Source organism: Barbus barbus, assembly GCF_936440315.1.
Source record: "Barbus barbus genome assembly, chromosome: 30".
NCBI lineage: Eukaryota > Metazoa > Chordata > Actinopteri > Cypriniformes > Cyprinidae > Barbus > Barbus barbus.
In genome coordinates this window covers 13,872,253-13,898,316 of record NC_136758.1, presented here as the reverse complement: position 1 = coordinate 13,898,316, position 26,064 = coordinate 13,872,253, and the positions used below count along the sequence as shown (strand labels likewise).

Sequence of the window (26,064 nt, the reverse complement as noted above, 5' to 3'; positions counted from 1 at the left end):
CATTACTTCTGTACTCTGAATCTTGCATTCGATGATGACACACAAACCAGGATGAAGACGAGGGAGCTGACTTTGAGAGAAAAGCAAGCAATTTGGATGCTAAAAGAAAAGAGGAAGTCAATTAGAGCTATAGCAAAAATAAAGGGCATGGAGAAATCAAGAGTTTGGAAACCACCAGCAACCAACAACGACCTGATCGGCTGAGAAAACAACAGTAGTTGATGACAGACAAATCATAAAAGCTGTGAAAATGAACCCTATAAAAGACGTGTCTGTAAAATCACCAACAACTTCCAAAAAGCTGGGGTGATGCTCTGACAATCTATTGTCCTCAGGAGACTTTGACACAGAATTACAGATGCTACACAGCAAGATGCAAACCTCTGACCAGCACCAAAACTAGAAAGGGAAGATTAGAGTTTCCAAAAAAGCACAAAGGTCAGCCAGAAGAGTTTTGGAACTGTGTTTATGGACCGATGAGACAAAGATGAACCTTTATCTAAGTGATGGGAAAGCAAAAATGTGGAGAAAAAAAGGGAACCGCAAATGATCCCAAGCATACAGCCTCATCTGTAAAGCATGGTGGAGGTGTTGTCATGGCATGGGTATGCATGGCTGCCTCTGGAACAGGCCCTCTCAACTTTACTGATGACAGTAGCAGAATGAATTTGGAAGGGTACAAAACCATCTTGCCTACCAATACTCAAGAAAATGCTACCAGATTCATTGGGAAGTGCTTCATATTGCATCAGGACAATGACCCAAAACACCCTGCCAGTTCAGTCAAGGAATTTATAAGGGCAAAGAAATGGAAAGTCTTAGATTGCCCAAGTCAATCTCCAGATTTAAATCTGATTGAACATGAATTTCACCAGCTGAAGTGAAGTGAAGTGACATACTGCCAAGTATGGTGACCCATACTCGGAATTCGTGTTCTGCATTTAACCCATCCATCGTGCACACACACAGCAGTGAGTAGTGAACAAACAAACACACACACACACACACCGTGAACACACACCCGGAGCAGTGGGCAGCCATTTATGCTGCGCCACCCGGGGAGCAGTTGGGGGTTCGGTGCCTTGCTCAAGGGCAATGGTAATGTACATGACAACTTTAATGTGTTTGGTCTTGGTGGAATAGATCTGCTACACTACTGCTGCAGCAGAGCAAGTACAGAGACTTGCCAATACATCAACAACATGCTGCTGTGAGGATGTAAGGAATACTGCTGCTGCACATATCCCCCATACATAGCATACACGAATCACCCCGTAGCACATCTATACAGGTGGAGCTGGGGAAGGTGAAGGGTTTCTGAAGTGCACTGCAACTGCTACAGCAAGCACTAGTAATATATTGTTTAATGTTGAGCAGCGAGCTCATTGGCTAAGAGAGAACCAATCACATAATGTGATAATTTATGTCAGATTGAGTTAGATCTATCGGACTAAGGCCCCGTCCACACAAAGACGCGTTTTGCTGTATACGCATACATTTTTTATCGTATAGGCGTTTCGTCCACACGAATCCGGCGTTTTAGAAGAGTGAAACCGATCATTTTTTAAACTGGGTCCCAGGGTGGATAAATTTGAAAACGCCGTTTTCACGTTTTCATGTGGACGGCAAATCCGTATATTTTCTGAAACGATGACGTCATCAGCCCACGTCTCGCCTCTAATCAGACGCCGCTACGTCACATAACAGCGACAACAACAACAACAATGTCAGACTACGTGCCTGTGTTCATGCTGCAGAACCTACTGAGCTCATTAACTTTATTAAAGCAAAATCTTCTGCTTTGTGTGTTAGTTTGTATTCAGCGCTCAAGGTTTACGCACATGGTCCAAGTCTTCTTCTGTTTCTTTGTGTATATCTGTGGCAGAATTACAGCGCCACATATTGGTCTGGCATGTGTACTACATCGTTTTCAGTCGGTTTCAGTGATTCCGTGTGGATGCAGATATTTCCTGAGACGACTTGAGGCAAAAAAAAAAGATTGGATAAGGAGAGACCTGGCTTCGTGTGGACGGGGCCTAAGCCATCTAGAGTTTCATGTCAGAGCTTTGTATTTAAAAAAATCTTACTAACCACAATGTTTGAACAGTTAGCATATCTCTGTAAAAAGATCAAAAGTCACAAACTAGAAAACCATGAGAAGCAACACACATGTCCTACTGCAATGAATGCAATCCCAGAATGCAATGTACCAAGCTTAGTGAATAAAAAATTCAAGATGAAGTGAGCATAATAGCGTCTGATTTATGAATAGCATACCTCATCACTCTTACTAGTCAGTAACTAGTGCCACAATTTATGCTAATGTAAATATTATCATAATGTAATGATTGTCTGTGCATTAGTGTTTTTTCCCCCCACAATATTAAACATCATAATAAAAACATGAATAAATAAAAACATTATGATAATTATCCTATTAAATAATTGCTGCTGGGTCATAATGATAATACTATTAAATGCAAATAACACTTTGAATGTGATTTATTCAGTGACATTTACAAAACAAGAGCAGCATTGGCCATGTGTCCACACACTACAAATACAAATGTGTGTCAGCTCCTAAAGCACATCACTTAACTTCAATATTGTATGTCGAATTTACCCTCCCCCAAAATCCACATCCATACACACAGGCTCCGCTAAAGCTACAATAGCAGAAAACAGTGCTGATGGCCTAATGGTCTTTTTTTGCCTCTGAATTAATGTGCTTAAGTGCTCAGCTAAATGTTTCGGGCAGGGCTACTAGGTTTATAATGCTAGATTTATCCAGAACATTGACTGTGGCATTATCTGTCATTCTCTAAGCTGCACACTTTCAAAAAAAGAGCTAACATTCAACTATTCTTAAGGATATATAATCGGTTAAATCTTGCTGATTTCACATATGGTTTTTGTCATATGAGGTTTTGACTGAGAGGAAGATAATGTCTAAAGAATGTTCTCAATAAAGCTGGATAAGGCTAGGCTGAGAGCTGATGCATGTCTTGTGTTTTACTGCTGGAGGTAGTACAGAAACACTCACCACATCTTTTCAAGAGAGCCACTGGACCGAAAGTGAACATCTCCCCTAAAGCATCTCTTTCTTTAATAACAACATAAATTAAACATGGGCCCTCACAGAACATCTTTGCAGAGTTTCCACATAAACCAGCCCTTCATAATAATTCATCAGTGAGCATCAGTAGTTCTGAAATTGCTTGAACGAGTTCACACTTGTTCCCAACTGGTGGCAGGCAACCCAAATTAGTTGCAGGTTTGTTCTAAAAGTTAATATTTTTTTATATATATATATAAAAATTGTAATTATATTATAATTCTGAAATGAGGAGGCCTCAAATTTTTTTTTTTTTAATTATATGTAAATTCACATTTTCTTGGTTAAATTAACATTCCTTACTCTATCAGAAAAAGAAACCATTCTATTTTATATTTTTACATGCACAATGTAATCAATATTCTATTTATTCAAGCCAAGTATGAATCTCATCAATTTTTTTTTAAGCATTTTATATTTATTCCAAAATAATAACTCAAGTAATAACAGGCAGTAACAACTTAAACAATATATTTTATTTGTGAACTTATGTTCAGCTATTCTTTTTAATAGTTAACTTTTAATTATTTTTGCATTTTTCGGATCATCTGTCATTCAACTTGATTACTCTCTAAAAACTCACTTGACTTTTCCACATTCTTTCTCAATTACCCCCCACCAAACCCACCACATGCTTTAGGAGGTCTGTTAAAACTCAATGGGCTCAGGGGAGGCAGGTGTCGCTGTTGGACAAGTAAAATAAATTTAGACAACTATTTCGGACATCTTAAGTGTATATTTAGGATAGGCAAATAATAGGACTATCAGCTTTTAAAAGGTAGGAGAGAATGCATCCCAAATCGTTTTTGTTCACATCAAAGGATATGCAATTAAAACAAACACAATATTTTGTTATTTGTATTGTAACAAACTGTTATTTAGTTTAAGCTAATCAAATTAGACAGATGTCAGCATGGACAGGTTTTGTGCAGCATGAAATCCTTGAAAAACATAAACAGAACTACACAATGATATTATATTTAATACTAATCCATTTTAATATTTGGTCTTAAGGAGTTTTTTTTTCTTCTGTGTGATACAATTTTGATATTGTTGTCCTAAAGCAAAACCAGCTGAGATCCACTGGTCTAAATATGTGACACAAGCATTAAAGTATATGCTGTATATATATATATATATACAAACAGCTTCATTCATTTCATTCCAGATTCATGCAAGCATCTAAACATAAGCAAACAGTATCCAAATGATGACATTTATGCCAAATGAATCATCTTCAGGCATGTTCTTCAAACATGTAAATACTTTTAAAACTTGCATTAGGTTGCTGATGTGAACAGAATATCACACTAACCTGATTTTGCATCCAGTCATATGAAGCCCAGATTCACTGTGGCTCGGTGGTAGGCAGAACTGGACAGAATGAGCATCCATCTCTCAAACACATCCAAAAACAGATCTGTACCGCACTACTGGAACTCTAACCAAACCTGCTTTAATTCATTCAAACACGTACGTAAAATAGACCTGATGTAGTACAGCACAACAGATGCGTACTTCCAACCAAACAAGCTTTATATCATCTAGGGAGTCGTTCCAAGATTAAATAAGCATTTTCAAACGTCATAATCCCATCATATCCTCAAAAAAACGCAAATGACAATCCATAAATTTGTATGATCTCTACTGTTGTGAAAAAGTGAAGAGAAAGTAAAAGCAAGGAATAGAAACAGGTTCAACAGTGAGTGAGTGAGTGGTCAACAGTAGGGTCCCACTAACTAACACCCGGGTATCAGAGCATCAGGTTTTCCTCTGTAAGGGGACGGCCTGACAGTAGATGTGTGTTGTTTTGTCTAACCCTGAGGGGGATTACCTCATGACGCCCAACCCCCCACCCAGCTGTGACAGAGGAATTGAAAACGAGACATTGCTTCCTAATGCTATTGCCGGCACACACATTTAATTTACTATTTGTAGCAAAGACAGCATTAATTTAAAAAAGTAGTGTGGCAACCGAAAATATTCAGCCAAAATCACTGACCCAAATGTTTTGAGGGGCCTAAAATCATTGACTGAAACAGTGGCATTTAATTAGCGCTTCTCCGCATGGCACGTTTTGACTGTGTCAGTTTCTAGGATGCTATGGCTCGGTTGACAATATTGTTTTCTCGTTTTTAATCTTCATTTTAATGAACTGAGATACTTTAGTCTATGCTGTTTTCATTGAACAAACTTCACTAAACATTATTTGTAGCACACCTACCATTTATTAATCACAATAAGCTTTGTGCATTGTTACTTTGATATGAAATAAAATCAGAGCTTTCAAATTCTTTAAATTTATAACAAAATTCAAATAAATGTTGTTTTGATGCTCTTTACTGTGATGTGGCAAATAGTTTTATCTGCCTCAGTTCTGATGAACTCAGGTATGCTTCTCGCTCAGGTATTTTGAAAGAAACCATACATCTAACTTAAATATATAATTTCTCATGTCATGCTAAAAGAGTGTTTCAATTAAAGATGTCAAACAATGTCACAACTTTTACCTCATGTAAAAGCCATTCAATATCCATTAGTCGGCATTAAGCCAAATATATGCACTATATTACATATTCATATTATTTTTACTGTTACATATATCTTTATTAAAAGGGTAGCTCACCCAAAATGTCGTAAATTACTCACCTTCTAAACCTTGTTGAGTTTGACTTCTTGGAAGTCAATGGCTAGTCAACTGTTTGGTTACCCACATTTTTCCAAATATTTTCTTTTGTATTCAAGAAGAGGAAGTAAAATCATAAGGATTTTGGAACGACATAAGATTTGAGTAAATGATGTAATTTTTATTTTTGGGTGAACTGTCCCTTTAACCCTTTATGTTTAAATATATCTGTCATGAAGACCAGTTATTATTACAGCCACCGTTTAAATGTTTATATTTCAATAATGAATTGTAGTAGAGAAATAAATATCTTAAAAAAGTTGGCATAAAAACTGCCTCGTGTGCAATTAAAATGTTTAGACTTTCATAGACATTTTAGACTTACTTGAGCCGTGATTATTTAATTAATTTAATTAATGAATTTATTATTAAATAAACTTTATTTTTGCTTGTCAGCTAAATGAAAACTAATTTCAGTAAAAAATAATTTAGATAAATCACTATTAAAAACTGTTTTGTGAATTTGCTGCTCAGGAAGTTCACACACAGCATATGAGAGGAATGAAAGCTTTACATTTACTTCTTATTAGAAATGTATGTGTCAGGTCATGAAACGGACGGTCAGCCAGGCTGTCACTGACACACATTTAAAGAGAAACCAGAGCACACACTAACCAGACTTAGGTCAGCAATTCTTCACACAAGCGTGGCTTTCAAAGAACTGTCAAAACAAGACGGTTCAGCACTGGAAACTACTTTAAATGATGACACAAATCATCTGAGATCATATGAGATAGAGAAATATTAGACATGGAAAGTGCAGTATTGTATTAATCCAGAAGAAGAAAATGTAAACTTAATGGAAAGATAACCTCTCAGGATTCTGGAGGACTGGTAACTGTGAACGATCCAACCACTATTGAACATAAAACAGATATATGCACCTTATTTTGATATTGAGTGTAAAATAAGTATTTGTAGACATTACAGTCCATTGATTTTATAATTTCAAGATTGATAACTGCTAAACTGGAGCTTAGCAAATATGTTTGGTGAATTACTCTTAAAATAAAAAAATTACGAGCTTTTAAATTAGCTTGTAAATTTTAATAGTTGCTGCTAAATTTCTACGTTTAGCTTTAAGATTTTGGTGAATACAGCCTCAAGCTTTTATCACAACTGACAACTTCTAAAAGCATGTGAAAAACCTATACGCAATACAGTGCCATGCAGTTCAGTAGAATAAGCATAGACATCAGATCTTGATATTGAGCTAGGAAGCAGTTTCCTTGGTGATCAGAAAAGTGGACAAGTGGCCCGCACCCTTCCCCCACATTCTGGTCACTGCATACCAGGTGCCGGACACTCTTAACTAATCCTTATCCTTAAAGGAAAATACTTTGAATTACCAGCGCGCTAGCAACAAGTAGCAAAAATAGGCCTGTACCAGGTTACACTCTTTTTAAGAGACAAATATAGAAGGAAAACAGCCAGAGGGAGAAAGAAAGAGGAAGGAGCAGTGTAGTCAGTCTAGTTTCAACAAGTATTCAATGATTGCTTTGCCTTCACCGGTTACTAATAGGTTACCATGTGTACAGTCTTTAATACCATGAGTGACTTGTCACTGTCAGTACTTTCCAAGTTGTTGTCTATAAACAAAATAAAGAGCTTTGATGAAAGAGTTGTACCACAAGTTTGGCTCTGCTTCAGATCAAATGCAAGAGATCCCAAATTCAGGCTTAACCACACTTTTGTCCCTACATGGCACATGGCTCCAGCTGATGTTGACTGCCTGGAGTTCTTCCCAGTTGTGGGACATCACATTCTCATTTCCTGTAAACTATCTTGCCTAACTCGTTTCTTTTCTGGTTTTAAGTGTCCATTAAGCCAAGAAATCTCAAAATATTCTGGCTCACATTTTTAACGAAAATCTCTTCTCCATGCACATTCAAATGATCTACACAAAAATGCTGTACTGTACATCATCTTGCCCTGAAACAGTCAGCAAGAAACAGATGCAGGATAAAAACTCACAATGCTATAAAAATGCAGACTGAAAACTCCAACCCAGTGTCCTGGTTTCTTATTTAAACCCATGTTTTTTCAAAATGCTAAATGACTCAACAGTAAAACATGGAGTGGGTTTGGGACTCCTGCTCTGTAGCTATTGAACCCAAGCATGTTTTTATAGATTAATAAGTTCATTCCACTGAGGGAACAGCTGGTGGGGGGAAAAAGTTAACACTAAAAGCCGCTCGAGTTGTTCAAAACCATGATGAAGTAAACACAGGCTTTTTTAAAGCGAAACGTCCAGTAATCCTCAGAGGAACTCAGAAAACAGGCTAACAACAAAAACCACACAGGGCAAATTCTTACCCATAGTCATCAAAAGAATACATATCGGAAAGTTGAAGCTTCGTAGACACCAAGGAGAAAGAAAATTCCTCACAGCCGGATGAAACAAAAAGAAAACAGGGAATAGGAGGGGGGATCAGAGAGAAAAAATACTGTGCCTAGTTCATCCCTCATCCTCTCAGCTAGGTAAAACACAGAGCACACTCATGTATGAGATACAATAATGCCAGAACAAGGAGTGTGTGAGAGAGAAAAGAGGGTGAAGGAGGGTAGGAGAAGAAAACGAGAGAATGACAGAGAGAGAGAAAGAGTAAGGGAAGCATGTGACAGATATGGACCAGTCACCTTGTCCTGCTCACATCCATTCTTATCCACTCAAAGGATTGGAAGGCGGTCTGTACCTTAAAGGAGTCACTCTCTACAACAGAAATACAGCCAAGAAAGAGCCACATGATCCTTAAGACACACACATATGCTCATTCATGCAGCTTTCCAGAACAAACAAGAAGGCTGCTGGTATTCACTGGAAGAAAAGATATTTGTCTTATTTAGGTTAAATCACTCAGTTTAGTGATTATGTGTGTGTGTGTGTGTGTGTGTGTGTGACTAAAACTACAATTGTTATATGAACACCCACAGTCATTCGAAACATTTCATGTGGACCAAAGTGGGTTTAGTACATATACCATGGTACTATGGTTTTATTTATTTAAATGATTTTATTATTCAAACTAATAACTTAGCCCGTACATCACATGCAAATAAAAATAGATATTGTGGCCACCAATTAAGAATTTGTTCCCATGACTACATTACTTTGTGGTCATGTTTTATTAATTAGCTACCAAGTTTTGTTTAAATTGTGGTCATGTTTGATTACTTTGTTCCCTTGTTTTAGGTAATACATGGGCCACTTTGTAATATTTTTTTACCTCTTTTAATCTACTTTAATTGTGGCCACAATTCAACTAAATTGAATTCGACTCCATTGAATTCGACAATTCGACTTTTGACAATACGTCACGACTTTAACTAAAACTAAGGAATCAAGTTCTTAATTCATGACCACAATATCTTGGTTTTTTTTTTTGTTTTGTTTTTTATCACCACATGCTGGTCTCCATACACAAGATTCATTTTTTCATTGATCTGTCTACAATGGTTGCATCGTAACAAAACCTCAATAAGGAGCGAGTGATTGTTTTAACTTCTCGTCTAGAGGCTGTGCTTGTACTCTAAAAACCTCCAGGATTTACATATTCTAAAAACAGCATTTATTTTTGCAGATACCAAATATTTCATAAGCTGATAATGACACTTTTAAGAATTACATATATACTGTGGCTCAATAAAATGTATTGCCACGCTGTAGTAAAAATGTGTTTGTGCTGGCAGATGAGGCTCTTGGTTCACGGAAAACAACTGAATCATGACAGCTGGGTTTGATACATCTTTGGGGTCTCAGATAAATTACGCAAGAGGAACCGCTACAAGAAAATACATTTGCTTTAGCTCGACAAGTAAAAAAAAAAAGACTAAATATCATCACAGATTACAGAGAACAAATTAAGCATAACTGACAACTAGCAAGTGTGACAGAAGTGTTTCAACCTGAAGAGACAACTGGCATGTGTAGTATTCAGATGTTTACACGAAAGCAGGCTCTTCTATAGACTGTTGACACACATGAACTCATTCACATGTAAACCAATGCAATCAATGTCTCAGTGGCTGTGCAATTCACCTAATCAACTGAAACAGCTCATTTCATACACTCACTGCTTCCTGCCAACATGGGAGTGAATGCTTTAACCTTACCATAATGGAGCTCTACTACTAAAAATAGCCTACATTGTGAAGTAAACACTTCTGCTCAGAGAGTCAAGGGTTGAATAAATCATTCCACTGAACCAGTTCCTCAGTTTCCTGTTGGCAAGAATGCAACCCTGGCCAGTACAATTTAAGACTTCCTTCTAGTCCAGACAGAGAAAGAATAAAGGAAAGCGAAAGGGGACACATGCAGAAGACTTCATAGAGGCTGGAATAAATGTTGATATACTCTCTATGGATCTCAAAATATTTAATAGCCTATATGTACACAAGTTAGTAATTCAAAATGTCTTAATAAGGGATTCAATTACATATTTAAACATTGTGTGAAATCTATTTTTACTGAACAAATTATAAACGTAAATTTGGGTAAAATATATGTTTTTTTCATTTAACATTTTCTTCACTTTGAGGATTACAGTTGCGAAGTGATAAATGTGGAGCTCACTGTTACTGTGATTTGCATTTGAGATACAGAAGATGTATTTGTTGCCAAACCACAACTAAGCATGAAAACAATAATCATCGTTAGCAGATTGACTCTGAACACACCCAGTGAATATTCACTGCACGGGTGGAGACATGTGCGTGTTTTGCTCTATTCACTTTATTATTGAAATAAAATACTGTGCATGGTCACGTTAATTCCCGCGGACAGTTTAGTTAAACTTGTCATGGCCATCGGCATCAATGCTCTTCATCGTTAATACACACTCAAACACAGTCTCTATCCGCTAGCATCAGGCGAAGAATCTGCTCACTCCTAAAAGACATCAGCTCGAGCTTTCAGTGGCTGTGTGCCAAATTCTATGAGCTGACTACTCAGAAAGCATTCAGGGGATCCATTTCTAGGCGTGTCCTAAGGATCGTTAGTGAATGAATCAATGATTCAAGTGAATCTTTTAAGTTTACGAATCGCTCTTCATATCCATACATAACTGATTCATATTTTCAAATAGCAATTTCTGAAGAAATAGGAAAATTTCTTCATTAAATTTGTCACTTTTAATCTAAACTAGACATCTCGTAAGCCTAAGAACCGAATAAACTGTGATAATTATGTTGTTTGTAGGATCGGCTGACAGATTGCTTTATTATTATTTATCAGGAAAACAATTAGGATGCTTAAAAGCCACAGTCACACCAAATAGCTATAACGTTATTACTCTACGATAATGACACAGAGGAAGAGAATCACTTTTATAACGATTTTTCGAAGTGCCTTTAGTTTAAAGACCGTGGGAATTTTAAGCAGAAGACAAAATAACTGCAGCTTATAATAGTTATTGTGCGTTGGTGTGCACCCTAATATCATAATAGTTGTCATTCTTGATGTGAACACTATTTCTAGAGATTCAATTGGCAGATTTGTAGCCTAAAAAGCTAACAAGACTTACTTTAATCTCGAACATGTTTTTTTTTTTAACCCATTGGTTAAGTAAATAATTTCTTGATTCGCATAACACATGAAAGGCCATTCGCTTGTCGCCGCCTACTGGCGTAACGGTGAACATTCCAAAAAGAGTCACTGACCGAATGAGTGAACGGATCTTTTTCATGAACTGATTCAAAAAGATTCGAATCACTGGAAAGAATCAAAATCCCAATTGCTAACAGGACACCCACATAGCTGTCTAGGTAGGGAGCTCACAAGGTTTGAAACACACCCAATGGCTGTGATTAACAGTGTCAAGTGCTATATAATACGTAAATGAATATAGCAATAGATATATTTATATACACCAATGCATTTTGATGTATAAATGAATATATAAATGCTGTATCGACACATTGGGCTGCTTACCTCATTTTCTGATGATATCCCCACGAATATATGCATGCAATAAATAATTCAAAAGGTGAAAAAAGAAACTTAGCAAAGCCACAGAGGCGAGCCGCTCTATGTAAAGCTATCGGCGCATAAATATGTATTTTAATGAGTATAAATACAACACGTGTACTATTCCATAAAACAATGGTCAGCTTGAATGTATGCTCATCCAGCGATGCACAGCCAGTCCTTGGATCAGAAGCAATGCAGATGTCTCGAAAGATCTACAGCATATCGCTCTCTGTCACCACAGCGGAATAAAACATGTCCCATGTTTAGCTCATGGTCGCGCCTACAACATCGATCTGAATTGCGGACTGCAAACGTGCACTGGAGTTGCCATTTTCCTCCACCGTGTTATGACAATAAAAAAAGAGCTTATGAGGATAGTGTAAAAACAAATACGCTGAACAGCGACTACTGGTGGCCAAAATGTCGCATTGCAACTTCCTCTGAGCCCTGCCTCATTGAGCCTCATTTATTCCTCCTCTTCCTGTTATTCATTCTCATTTGGTGCTGCTGTATAAACAGGCATAAACCAATTACTTTTGTTTAATGATAAATTATGTTTATGACTACGTCTGCTGATGGCCAGGGCATCACGGTGTAGAGTGTAAAGGGTTTGGAGAAACCAACATATGTGTTTTCAATATGACTTCCAGACCCTCTTGTTCCATTTGGGTGGTTGACACATTACAAAACATTTTTTTAAGGTGAAAGAAATGATTTTCCCATTTTATTATACATTCATATAACGTAATATTGTCATGTGGTTGTAGACATAATCCTTCAAAATATCACTCCAACCTTGATCCATCAAACCTATATTTGGTCAAAAACAAAGCTCATATTTCACAGAAGAACTAACATGTTTTCCTTTATTTTCATGGCTATGCCATATATCCGACAATGAATATGGAAAAATAGGTTAGACAGTTACAAACAAGCTTGTGCATGCTTAGTTTTATTAATAGGCTACTACAGTCATTTGACTGTAACTGTTCAATCATGTTTCTCAAGCGGAGGTTAAGAAAATGGAGCTTAACTCTAATGTAAATGTGCACTACACGATGGCGTTTAGTTAAGCTAGTTGATGCACAAAACAGATCTGATGTCAGATTGAGGATTAAACTAAATCAGTGATTGATGGCTGAAGTGATTTAGCAAGTGAAAGTCAGTGAAGGCCTCGATCATTTTGCAGTACAGTCACTTTGTTTCCCAAACTCATGCTATTTTTCGTCCTTGAGAGGATTTTGATGGCTGATTGAATATTTTTGTACTTCTATAACAGCTTAAATCCACGAAAAACCACAAGTATTTGACTTCAACAGAGGATAAAATAAATTCAGTGGTGGGAAGGTGGCTGTAATACCGCAACGTAGCATACGGTGGCAGCAAATGTTAATAAAAGATCATTATGGAGGCAAATTTTAGTACAAAATGATGGCTAACGTGCAATTTATCAAAACACAGTCAGTGTGATAGAGTATAATTGATGGTATATTTAAGACTCTAAATGATACCTCAGAAGTTACGACAGCGCTATGATTGGTCAGGGTTTTGAGCACATAGATTGGTCTAATATAAACTGGACTGGACTATTCATTCCCAATGTGCTTTGGCATCACAACTTTGTCCTGTAGAGCAGATTCTTTAGTTTGTTATTAAAAGCTAAAAAGATGGGTTTCCATCACAAAACATCTCTTTCATAGCCTAGGGAACATGTGAGACAGTCAAAACAGAGAGTCACTTCAAATATTGGTGTCCTGAGATCAATTTAAAGGCAAATAAATTTGAGACTCCACTTTACTCTGTAGTCGATGGCCCCACTTTTGCTTTCCCAAGCCACTTGATCCTAGAAAAATAAGGAAGTTCAGTGTGACAGTGGTCGTTTTATACCACACGCCACTGCATTACGCTCATGTCTTTCCCTCCTGTAGAGATTAAGTGGCTGTCATCATGTAAGAAGTTAACATTGGTGACGTGGCTGCTGTGTCCACCGTAGATGTGACTAGGAGCCTGTAGAAGTGGATAGAGAGAAATAATACCATATATTAGCATTATTTGGTGCTAAGATGAACATTATCTATCTGATGTTTAAGATTTAGTGCTGGTTCTTACTCGGGACTGAGAGCAAGGGAATGAGAAGAGGTGAACTTTGCCAAAGTCATCTCCGGTGACGAGCAGCCTCTTTGCATTTGAATTGCACACAGCATTGATGTCAGTACCATCTGAGCCATCCGGCCACAGTCCTGGAGAGTAACACAATCAGAATATATGTTATTTCCTTATGGATTTATGGCTGTACACTTACATTCATAAAAGACAACACTACAAAAACTAACGCTCTTATCCAGTTATGGATACATGGGAAAGATGTGATTTGTTAAATTTAGCTATATTTATCTACTATCATTACAAATAAAGCTGGTTTTAAAGAATTATTATTATTTTACACTGCGACCCATGACATAAAACATTAACTTTACCAAAAACATGGAAGCCCAGAGTACAGGTGAAAGTGGCCCATTCAATATCCCGGGTGGTCTCCACACTCACTACTTGCTTAGACACAGAAGGAATCCCTGAAAGGCAATAATGTGTATCAGTTAATGAATTTAGAGTATAAACAGATAGATTTAACTCAGTGGTTCTCAAACAGGAGGCCGAGTCCACTAGGGGACCTCGAGATGACCTGAAATGTTTTAAAATGAGAAAAAATATCATTCAAAGAAGCTAAGGCTAATGATATCACTTATTTTAATTCAATCCTCAACAAAAAAAAAGTTTTTTTCTTTGAAGAACCAGGGTTCCCACAGTCTTGGAAAACATGGATATACGTATGAAGATGCCTGATTTTATAAGTGCAATTTCTAGACCTGGAAAAATATGTAATGAAGTCTTTATATTTATATCAAATATTTACATAAAAAATACACATTTTTCTACACTATAATATTTTATAGGATAGAAATTTAGAGTAAAAATTTGTAAAAATCCTTATTCAGTACATCACGACCGGACAAGTTATGTAAATTTATCGGGATACCTGAAGGCTGTTTATTTTAATTTTTATCTATGGACACAAACAAATATATATGCCTACATGAGGGGGTCCTTTGAATATGGTTGAATATGTTGAGCATTAATGTTGAGCATTTCCATGTAACTGAGTTAAATTTAGCCATACTTTGTTTATTCAAATGCACTGATTGAATTACAAATGAACCGTCAGTGCAACTGTCTATTTCACTCTGCTTTCACAGTAAAGATACTTATAGTTATATACTTATAGATACTCACAGTAAAGGATCTCATAGTCCCCTGAGTTGGATACCAAGTACTGAGAATCCACAGACCAATCCAGATGGGTGATGAAACTAGAATGACCCTGTGAGCAATACAGGCAGTGGATACAAACATAAAAAACAACATTCATTTGAGGAGACAGATGTGTGTTTGTGTCTATATGAACAGAAAACATTATGTGGCAGTGTTTATTGTTAACTAAGACTATTCAAAATCATTTCCATTAATAAATAAAAAGCTGAAATATAAATAAAAATATATGTTTAAATACTAAAAATAACACTGGTAGAATCAGCTAGTCTATTATCTCATGTGTGGTCTATGATAATCTATTACACATTTGTTATACAAAATAAGTCATATTTTTGCATAAACACATACTTACTGAGCACTTTCCAACTCTGCTGTATTTCTTTCCATTTTCTGCCACAGCATAAATGTAGATGTAGTTGTCATGTGACCCGATCGCAAGGAAATGACCATCTGGAAAGAATAACCAAGGGTTTTCAACTTAATCAGTTGCAGAGACTTTAATGAATGCTAGTTTTTTGGCTAACATCCTAATGTTTTCCCAGCAAGCAGTGAAAAGGCTGTTGGGAGAATGAACTCTAACCTGGAGAAAAGCGCATAACTGACAGCTGTTCGTTCCCGTCCGTGTGCACCGTGACCAGATCCTTCGATTCGGTATCGAGCACAAGCCACCTGCACAGATTGATAATGAGTGAAAGGACAATATTAAACGCACAGGTCTAAAGAAACCTGAAACATAACGAATATTAGACTCTTCATCTAAAGCCATTATCAGGACTCTTAGTGAAGAAAAAGAAATCAAAGACAGCTGAACAATGCCACTGGGATGGTATTGTGTTCCTGTGTTGCATTAGCATAATAATAAGTGTTTGGGTCTTCCATGTAACACTCTATTAGACCCCTTTTCTGAATTGTAATGATGTGTCAGGGACCCCGTTGATGAAAAGAAATCGCCTCACCTGCCCATCTGCGTTCCTATAGCAACTGTCGCTCCAGAAGGGTGGAAGCCGGCCGACTGTGCGGCGTCCTGTCCGTGAGGGAAACACATACATGTTCAATCAAACATCCTGTCAACACAAACACGGTTACATCTCAGCCCAAGGAACAGCAGAGCTCATTTCATTACAGTTGCAGTAGTGACAAGGGTTTCAATAACAAGAAACTGATGTGTGAGCTGTCAGACAACACTACGGTAATGTAAGTGAAACCTACCGAGGCGGGCTGCTCACCTCCAATGTTTTGGTCCAGATGGGCTGATGAGAGGCAGAGTCCCACAGGCAGACGTGCTTGTCATGGCCACAGGTGAGGAACTGATGCTTCAGCGGATGTACAGTCAGGCCCCATAACTCATCTGTGTGGCCCTGACAATCAAACAGTCAACAGACTTAAATATCAGCCTGGATGGCATCAATTTGGTTTAAATTTAAGTTTCAAAGAAAGTTTAAAACATCAAATTTATTCTGTTTTAGAACCACAAACTCACTTACCCTTTTACCCTAAAAGGATTAATTTTGGTTCAACATAGAAGGGAATAAACTTTGGTCTAAAACAAACATTTTCAACAGGGCCAGAGACACATTAACTAACACTACTAGGGATACACTAATATTAATATTCTGGCCGATACTGATAAGGTAATAATTATTTCATGTTATTTCATATAATACCTACAAAAAATTGATGTTTTAAATGCTACAAGTGAATTTTGGCATTACAACATTATCATGTACAGTATGAAAATGGATGTTCATTTTGAGATTTGCTAAATATTTCAGTGTTGCTAAATTTATTATTTAAAGGTTTTTAGTTATAGAAAATATTTCAATATTTTTTGGTTTTAATTATTAGTTTTACATTAGGGAGAAAGGAAAATAATAAATATCAAATATATATCCAGTATTGACCAATACAGATCTCTTCTTCTCTAATTATTACTTTGTAAATAATTTAACTAAAACATTTAAAATATAATAATAATAAAAAAATACATTTAATTTAAAAATGTAACATAGAAAACATAAAATAGCGAATTTCATCACTACATTAAAATGTTAAAATAGACATTCAATTTATCCTAATAAAATTATATATTATTAAATATATTATGTAAAATATTCATTATATACTAAATATTATATACTACAAATATTTAAATTAGTATTGTTTCATTTTAAATTACAATTATTATTATTCTATAATAAATCAATTGTAAAGATTAACTCTGAGTGTTAGATGATAAGAAAGGTCTTATCTAAACATAAAAATATGGAGAAATGAACATAATCAATATCCAATATCCAATTTATATTCAATATCAAATAGTACAGATAAATTCTGTACTGAAATTAGGAATTAGTTAATAATTATGCTATAACTTAAGAAATTAAAGATAATTCCATATGTGACCCTGGACCACAAAACCAGTCATAAGGGTCCATTTTTTGTAAACTGAGATTTATACATCACCTGAAAGCTGAAAAAATAAATTTTCCAATGATGTATGGAATACATCATATTTGGCTGATATACAACTATTTAAATATCTGGAATCTGAGGGTGCAAAAAAATCTAAATATTGAGAAAATTGCCTTTAAAGTTGTCCAAATTAATTCCTTAGCAATGCATATTACTAAACAAAAATTAAGTTTTGATATATTTATGGAAGGAAATTGACCAAATATCTTCATGGACCATGATCTTTACTTAATATCCTAATGATTTTTGTCATAAAAGAAAAATCGATAGTTTTGACCCATACAATGTTTGGTTGGCTATTGCTACAAATGAACCTATGCGACTTAAGGCTGGTTTTGTGATCCAAAGTCACATTTGTTATGTATATTATATACAGTATCTTCTCACACTTGGCCGGCCACAGAAAACACTGGCACCCTCCTACTTCCACTCACTATTACGAACCTACATCCCCTCCAGAAGTTTGAGATCTGCTAGTGATCGACGCCTTGTGGTACCATCACAGAGAGGCTCAAAATCACTCTCCAGAACATTCTCGTTCACCATTCCTGGCTGGTGGAATAATCTTCCCACCCCTATCCGGAACGCCGGATCTCTGGCAACCTTCAAGCAACAACTGAAAACTCATCTCTTTCGGCAGTACTTGACTTCATCCTAAACTCAAAAAAAAAAAAAAACTTTCCCTCTATCTTTCTCTCCACCTACTAGTTTGTACTTATTTGAACAATGACTGAGACTTGGTGTTACGAGCACTTCCTCTGTCTGACTGCCTCTTCAAGATGAATCGCTTTTTGTATTCCCCAATTGTAAGTCGCTTTGGATAAAAGCGTCTGCCAAATGACTAAATGTAAATGTAAATGTATATTGTACCAACACTGATTAAATTACCTGGGTGATGGGTATGAACTCCCCATCCAGACTGCCTTGCAGGACATAGTTTTTGGTAGTGCCAATAAGAACCGTTTCTCCCCGTCCTTCAGCCACAGTCCGAATAGGGCCATATAACTCAGGCACCTGAGAGTAACATACAAAACAGCTGGTAAATTATGGCTGCCTACTTGATTGGTACTACTATTCAAGTATACAAATGCATACTGCATACTGCAAAATGATACCATGCCTTACCTCCACCGTTTGAATCTTTTGATAATTTTCGTCCCAGGAGATGAGTTTACGGTCCTTCCCACCTGAGACCAGCGTCCCATTTCTCAACATGCAAAGTGCAAAGACGCTCGCCTCATGTGCTCCCTGAATGGCCAAGCTAATACGATTAGAACCTGTGAACCATGACCAGAAAACAAGCATTATATAAACCGACTGTTACAAAACTGGAAACTATTATTGGTATATCAGACAATCAAAGGTGTTCACAGCCTACATGAAGAGTCTTATTGATTTGTGTAAAAATGGAGCACAATCTCTCTTTTATTATCACTAATAAAGAATCAACCTTAGAAAACACAGAGCTGTTATGTTGTACAACATTTATAATTGTTTTATAAAGAAGATATTTTACACAGTTCAGTGGAGGTAGGTTTTTACAAAACGTTCAAATAAATCAATAAATAACTCCATAATAATAAACCTATTATTCTTTTACCTTTGCCCCACACAAGTATATTTCCACTCGAGTCTCCAGTGATGGCGTCACCATTTTCTGAAAAAGTCACACACAATACAAACTTGGGCTTCTCTTGTTTCTGCAAGAAACATAAATATGACTTTATTTTTAAAGCAGAAATGCAATAGATGTATCACACAAAAGACAAAGATTACATGTTTCTCATAGTACACAACTACACTACCAGTAAAATGTTTGGCCACATCTAAGTGAATTTAAGTTTCTCATGATCTTGAGAGCCTTTGGATCTAAAGGCTAAAACGTAAACTTTTTTTAAAAGAAATTAATACTTTAGCAAGGATGCATTAAATTGACCAAAAGTTGACAGTACGGAGGTTTGTAATGTTACAAAAAAATTCTACTTTAAATAAATGCAGTTCTTTTGAACTTTATATTCATCAGATAATCCTGATAAAGTGCATCATGGTTTTCACATAAATATATTACTAGTACAACTATGTTCAACATTTAAAATAAAAAATAATATGACACTGAAGACTGGAGTAATGGCTGCTAAAAAAATCTGCTTTTTCCTCACATGAATAAATTACATTTTATAATTGATATTTTAAATTATGAATATAATAAAAAACAGTAAAATATTTTAAAAGTATATTAAAATAAAAAGAGCTATTTTAAATTGCAATAATATTTCACAGCTTTTCTGTTTTTACTGTATTTTTTTTATTTCTTTTTGATCAAATAAATGCAGCCTTGGTGAGCATAAGAGACTTCTTTCAAAAACATTACAAAATCTTACCAACTACATATGGTAATGCATACATTTCTTTACAAAACTAACATTCTAGTTATTTTTTTAGTTAATCCTATTATGCACCAGAAGCTAAATAGTTTTAATTGTATTTTTGATTACTACACAACATAATTCACATACTTCCATTTGTGTTATTTCATAGTTTTGATGACCCTACTATTACTCTTAGAAGTATAAAACAGTAATAATATAGAAATATAGCTGCAAGCAGCAATGACGTGGCCAAGCACATCAGCTAAGCACAGCACGGAGCATCAGAACCACTGCAGAAATGAGTAATTGAAGCCATTTTAAGATTTATTGTAGTCCAAATGGCTGAAAAATAATTTAAAACTACTAGTAATATGATTGTATGACTATTCACTTTTGACCAACAGGTGGCACCGTCATCAATTCGATGTGGTGTGTTCCGTGTGAGGTGACAATAGCACACACAAAGTTTGGTGTCAATATGCCAAAGCATTGCAGAGATACGGCCTCAAGTGTCATTTTGGCATCATGTCTCAAATTCGTTGTTGTGGTATGTGAAAACGGTTTTGTCTATCAACACAAAATCCATACCTTTTTGTCAGCATGGTCTGAAGATGATATGATCCGAGTCAAATTTGGTGAAAATCGGACTAACGGTCTAGGCGGAGTTCGAAAAAGAAGGTTTTCAACATGAGTCAAAATGGCGGACAGGAAGTTAATCCAATTATGGCAAAATTGTTATCGATGTTCTCGGCATGAACCAAGGAATCTATCAACATGAGTTTTATTACAATAGCCTAATGTAAGCAAAAGTTATTAGCATTTTTAGTAATTTCATTATAACTTTTGACCCCAAGGTGGCGCTGTCTCCAAACTTATTGAGTCCCTTCAGGGCATGGCGCCGAAGAAGCATACCGAGTTTCGTAACGATGCGTTCGTAAAATATAGCATTTTACTACAAAATTCAACATGGCCAACACCCAAAATGGCTGACATGGGAAAATTGGATATGGTTGGACTCGGCATGATGCTCCGAATCCAAGGAGACCAGTTTTGTGATTTTTGGCCAAATCATTCACAAGTTATAAGCAAAAATATGCATTGTTCATATCTCCTGACCACTAGGTGGCACAGCGCTGAAACAATGCAGGTAGCCTCAGGTCATGCTTGTTATAATATACACCAAGTTCCGTGTCAATACGCCAAACCCTTGCGGAGATATAGCCTCAGATCCATTTTTGCGTGCTTTTCGGCGAATTCGTTAGTGTGGTATTCGAGAACGCTTGGACGAATTGACTTGAATTCCATAACTTTTTCCGCCATGGTCTGTAGATGATCTGAGCAAATTTTGGTGAAAATCGGACGAATCATCTAGGATGAGTTTGACAAAGTAGGTTTGAGATAGCGAAAAAACTAAACCTTACGATTTTTGAATTTTCGACTCGGCTTGGGCCAAGGATTCAGAGTAAAAAGAATTTTCATTTTGTGGCTTACGGTTCAAAAGTTATTAGCATTTCAAAATTGAATTTTTGGACAAGTGGTGGCGCTAGAGAGTTTGAGACTCCACATTTGCTGTGGTTATTATTGACACTATCATCTATCAGTGTGCCAAATTTTACAACTTTCCCGCAATCGGTTCTATGGGCTGCCACTGACTTTCGGCGGAAGAAACGGAAGAAGAAGAAGAACGCTAACGATTACAATAGGTGCCTAAGCACCTTTGGTGCTTGGCCCCTAATAAGTAGATGTGTCTAAACCTTCAACTGCTAGTGTACATGATGTACATGCACATTTCATCATATCTGAACATGCAATTTGATTCAATAAAAAAGTGAAAAGATTCACTGAATTTGACCACAAAGGCTTATGACACATTACCTCAAAAAGACCCTGTTTTTTCACAAGAGATCCCTTTTCTAATGACCAGAAGTAAAGGTGTGACTTCCCACAGGTTACAATTATATTAGCATCTGTTGGGTGGAAATCAGCAGCAAAGACTGACTCATTGGAGCACTGTGAGGGCAGAGAAAGAAAAGTCATGAAGATGCACAAAAAGGGAATCAGTTTGTTTCTGCACGCCTCTTGTTGACATATAATGTTGACATTGCTAATATATCTGTTCAATATCTATCCTGAATAGCACTCACCTTGACTTCAGCAAGCCTTTCCTCCCTCTGCCAGTCCCACACAGAGAGAATATGGTCATTGGAGTCGTCCACAACACACAACCAGCTTCCTCCATTCTGAATGTTTGAAAGATATTTTTATCACTCACAACCTCTTCTTACAAATGTATTTAAAGAGACAGTTCACCCAAAAAGGAAAATTCAGTCATCATTTACTCACCCTCAAATCATTCCTAACCTGTAAGAATTTCTTTCTTCTGCTGAACACAAAAGATGATATTTTGAAGATTGTTGGTAACCAAACAGTTTATGTTATTCATTGACTATTTTTTTCCATAGTATAGAGGTCAATGTTGTTTGGTTGCCAACATTCTTTAAAATATCTTCTGTTTGGAACAACTAGAGGGTGAGTAAATGATGACTACATAAATGAGTACAACTCAGTACTCATAATAACAACAGGTTTGTTTGATGATTCAAAGAACTATAGGCTGCATTTTTCGGTTTCATATGAGAACGTTTGTTTGCTAACATTATACAGAGTGACTTGCTCTTACCGACTTTGAGAAGGAGAGGCAAACCAGAGCTCGATCAAAGAAACCGGTTCCAAGGATGTGCAACGTGTTCAAACTCACAGAGTCCCACACACGCACGTGAGGAGCCAAAAGCTGCCAGACACAGACAGATGTACTGAGCATGTTAAACCAATTCGACTTCTATTTGAAGGATGTGGGATCTTGATCCTCCACATTTGTTATGACAGACCCTTGAGGCACATGCGATAATTAGGAGATTTATTGTGGCTGGATCAAGCCTAATATAGTAGCAATAAGCTATTCATGTTTATGATTGATACCGGTTTAAAATAACTGATCTTACTTTTCCATCTGAGGATGTGCCAGCCACTTGTCCTGTTGCTATGGTGATTTTATCAGGATGGACAGCGAGACTGTAGGGGAAGACAAAAGAGGTGAAAGATGTAGGCAGCTGGGACTGTTGAAGAGCCGATGATACAGCAGTGAGAAGACATCACACATTTTTGTCAGTGCTGTCACAACACTATGACTTTGAGCATCACGAGTCACATGACTGTTCATAAACACAGGAAACTGATCATGAACATACTGGTTAATGGTTTCTCTTTATGCTTTTCTTGCTCAAGGCCTTGACTTACAATGAACAGCCTTGACCTTCTGTAAATTCCTATACAGATGAATAAAATATGAGATTTTACTGATACATGATCATTTGTGTTGTCTCAACTGGAGAATACGGAAGTTCTAAGCGGCCATGCATTATTATTTTTTAATTCTTGTTTTCTCGTGATCTCGACATAACGAGTTGTTTTCTCATGATCACGACTTATTTTTCTCGTGATCTCGACATAACAAAAGTTGTTTTCTTGTGATCACGACTTATTTTTCTCGTGATCTCGACATAACGAGTTGTTTTTTTCTCGTGATCACGACTTAATTTTCTCGTGATCTCAACATAACAAAAGTTGTTTTCTTGTGATCACGACTTATTTTTCTCGTGATCACGACATAACAAAAGTTGTTTTCTTGTGATCACGACTTATTTTTCTCGTGATCACGACATAACGAGTTGTTTTTTTCTCGTGATCACGACTTAATTTTCTCGTGATCTCGACATAACAAAAGTTGTTTTCTTGTGATCACGACTTATTTTTCTCGTGATCACGACATAACGAGTTGTTTTTTTCTCGTGATCACGACTTAATTTTCTCGTGATCTCAACATAACAAAAGTTGTTTTCTCGTGATCGCAACATAACAAAGGTTGTTTTCTCGTGATCTCAACATAACAAAAGTTGTTTTCTCGTGATCTCGACATAACAAAGGTTGTTCTCTAAGTTACACAACTGCGCCAACAGGTGGAAGTATCAACTACTGTACGCGTTTGGGATAGTGGGCCTTCTTCGTGATCGCTATAATTTGTGCAGTTCATTACTGACATTTAATTAACTTATACATTTTAATGTGCATCTTTATTTTTAATCTTTATCGTTAATAAAATGTATATTAATAAGAAATGTGATTTACAAGTGTATAATTTAGTTCAATGATGTTATACAGTGTTGTAGCCTAATCACACACACACACACATAACAGCATCCACGCTTGTAACGCACATGATATCACAGCCGATCCTACATGACTAATAAAAATCACAAACAAATTATTATAAAATATTATTATTTTATTTCAAACGAACAAGGAAAATGAAATGAGTTTAATCCAAGCAGTTTACGATTTTTAGAATAGGCTAGCTCTTCTTTGTATCCTCCGCCTGCGCCCGCGCTGTTGAATGCTTGTTGTTAGACCATTTAAACACAAATAAAAGGTTTCGCATAGCCTAACTCTTGACAAAATCAGCAGTTTATTTTATTTATTGTAGACGTTATTTCTAAGTGAAGCAACATTTGCTGAAATATCCACAAGATACAGTAGCCTATAAGAGCGGACGGTCATCTGTCGATGAATTGCGCATCAAAGGGGGCATTCCAAAACGCTTCCAAATGTGTTTTAAAAGACCAAACTCAGCAAACACATTATTCATAAATTATAATAGACTATGTATAGACAATGAGTCCAGGATGCAAATGCAACGCGTTTTTCTTACATTTCTATGGATGGGTAAAACGCTTAATGCGTTAAACGCATTGCGTTCTAATTATGGGCTTATTTACTTGTCTGTAGGCTACATAGAATGCTTTATTAATGATGTGTTTACTGAGTTTTGTCTTTTAAAAACACTGCCTCAACGCATTAAGCCCCGTTACGTGTTGTCCACAGTCGCGTAGCTATGGGTAGGCCTGACTTTCATCTGTGGCCCACCCAATCACCCATAAGTTTGTAATTTTCCAAATGGATATTATTTATTAAACGATACTAATAAACGTCTTATTTCACTAACTTTATTTATAAAAAATATTAAACGCTTGTTTTCATGGTCAATTAGCTACAGGTCATTTCTTAGTTTTCCCTCTTCCTATAGGTGCATATCATCATAAGTTTGTCAAAATGATGATTCGTCCGTTTCTGTTAGTCCCACCCACAATGTTATGTTTACGACCTATGTTTAAGACGTAAGGATATAACAGTCAAATGCACGCGTTTGTGAAGTTAAATGTGAAAATAGCCTAGTGAAGCAAACATAAATCAGATCAATTCTTTAAAAAGTAAAAGTCTTAGCAATAAATCCGGACCGTCTACAAATGAAACGGACAGAGACGCTTGATTATGAAATCATCAGCGAAGCCCCAATGTAGCCCCCCGTACACTTCCTTTAGTTAATGCATTAACTAACACTAGCAATACATTTGTAACAATGTCAAGTTTTTAAATGTTAAATGTTAACTTTTAATTTTAATAATGTCCTATTAGTACATTTTGAAATGAACATTAACATAACAAATTACTAATGTCAATGCATGCTTTAGAAGTACTGTGTAATGAACCTTGGTGCCTTATTTTTTGTTGGCAATTTCACATTTTCATATGCTACACACCTGGCCCACCCAGTTTTATGTAGGCCCACCCACTTAAATATTTCTGGCTATGCTAGTGGTTGTCCATACGGTATTCTATGGAGGAAATCACTTAACGCGGAATTAAACACATTGCGTTCTTAATATGGGCTCATTTTCTAGTCTGTACATTACTAATAATGTGTATGCTGACTTTTGTCTTTTAAAAAACGCATTAAGCCAGGTTAAGCATTTTAGAATATTCCTGTCAAGGTTGCGTTCGTTACTATAGCAACAGTAGACTCACGATGCATTGTTTTAAAAATCAAGCAATCATTGTTTAAAAGAACCACTTTTGTTATGTCGAAATCACGAGAAAATAAGTCATGATAACGAGAAAACAACTTTTGTTATGTCGAGATCACGAGAAAAATAAGTCATGATAACGAGAAAACAACTTTTGTTATGTCGAGATCACGAGAAAAATAAGTCGTGATACGAGAAAACAACTT

The 26,064-nt window shown here is 36.3% G+C and overlaps 2 protein-coding genes across 11 annotated transcripts in view; both read right to left on the bottom strand.

Moving 5' to 3' along the window:
• LOC306850804 (ena/VASP-like protein) overlaps window positions 1-12,165 on the bottom strand; it is a 34,362-nt gene extending 22,197 nt beyond the window's left edge. For 3 of the 6 annotated variants that reach the window (XM_079386686.1, XM_079386688.1, XM_079386683.1), the window contains exon 1: window positions 11,731-12,165. In XM_079386686.1, the coding sequence (XP_079242812.1) occupies window positions 11,731-11,735 (5 nt within the window). In that variant the 5' untranslated portion in view covers window positions 11,736-12,165. Of the gene's footprint in view, window positions 1-8,117; window positions 8,341-11,730 lie in introns of those variants that run through there. The other 3 variants (XM_079386682.1, XM_079386684.1, XM_079386687.1) reach the window with 1 other exon arrangement.
• A 301-nt stretch (window positions 12,166-12,466) lies between these two features.
• The window catches only part of LOC306850412 (echinoderm microtubule-associated protein-like 1), a 67,422-nt gene continuing 53,824 nt past the window's right edge, over window positions 12,467-26,064 (bottom strand). For all 5 annotated transcript variants that reach the window (XM_079386049.1, XM_079386053.1, XM_079386050.1 and 2 more), the window contains 15 exons: window positions 22,943-23,012; window positions 22,621-22,731; window positions 22,085-22,180; window positions 21,816-21,950; window positions 19,172-19,271; window positions 18,697-18,848; window positions 18,460-18,585; window positions 16,326-16,457; window positions 16,056-16,123; window positions 15,680-15,768; window positions 15,452-15,549; window positions 15,061-15,148; window positions 14,247-14,342; window positions 13,879-14,009; window positions 12,467-13,776 (listed from right to left, as the gene is read on the bottom strand). In XM_079386049.1, the coding sequence (XP_079242175.1) occupies window positions 13,651-13,776; window positions 13,879-14,009; window positions 14,247-14,342; window positions 15,061-15,148; window positions 15,452-15,549; window positions 15,680-15,768; window positions 16,056-16,123; window positions 16,326-16,457; window positions 18,460-18,585; window positions 18,697-18,848; window positions 19,172-19,271; window positions 21,816-21,950; window positions 22,085-22,180; window positions 22,621-22,731; window positions 22,943-23,012 (1,618 nt within the window). In that variant the 3' untranslated portion in view covers window positions 12,467-13,650. The remainder of the gene's footprint in view (window positions 13,777-13,878; window positions 14,010-14,246; window positions 14,343-15,060; window positions 15,149-15,451; window positions 15,550-15,679; window positions 15,769-16,055; window positions 16,124-16,325; window positions 16,458-18,459; window positions 18,586-18,696; window positions 18,849-19,171; window positions 19,272-21,815; window positions 21,951-22,084; window positions 22,181-22,620; window positions 22,732-22,942; window positions 23,013-26,064) is intronic.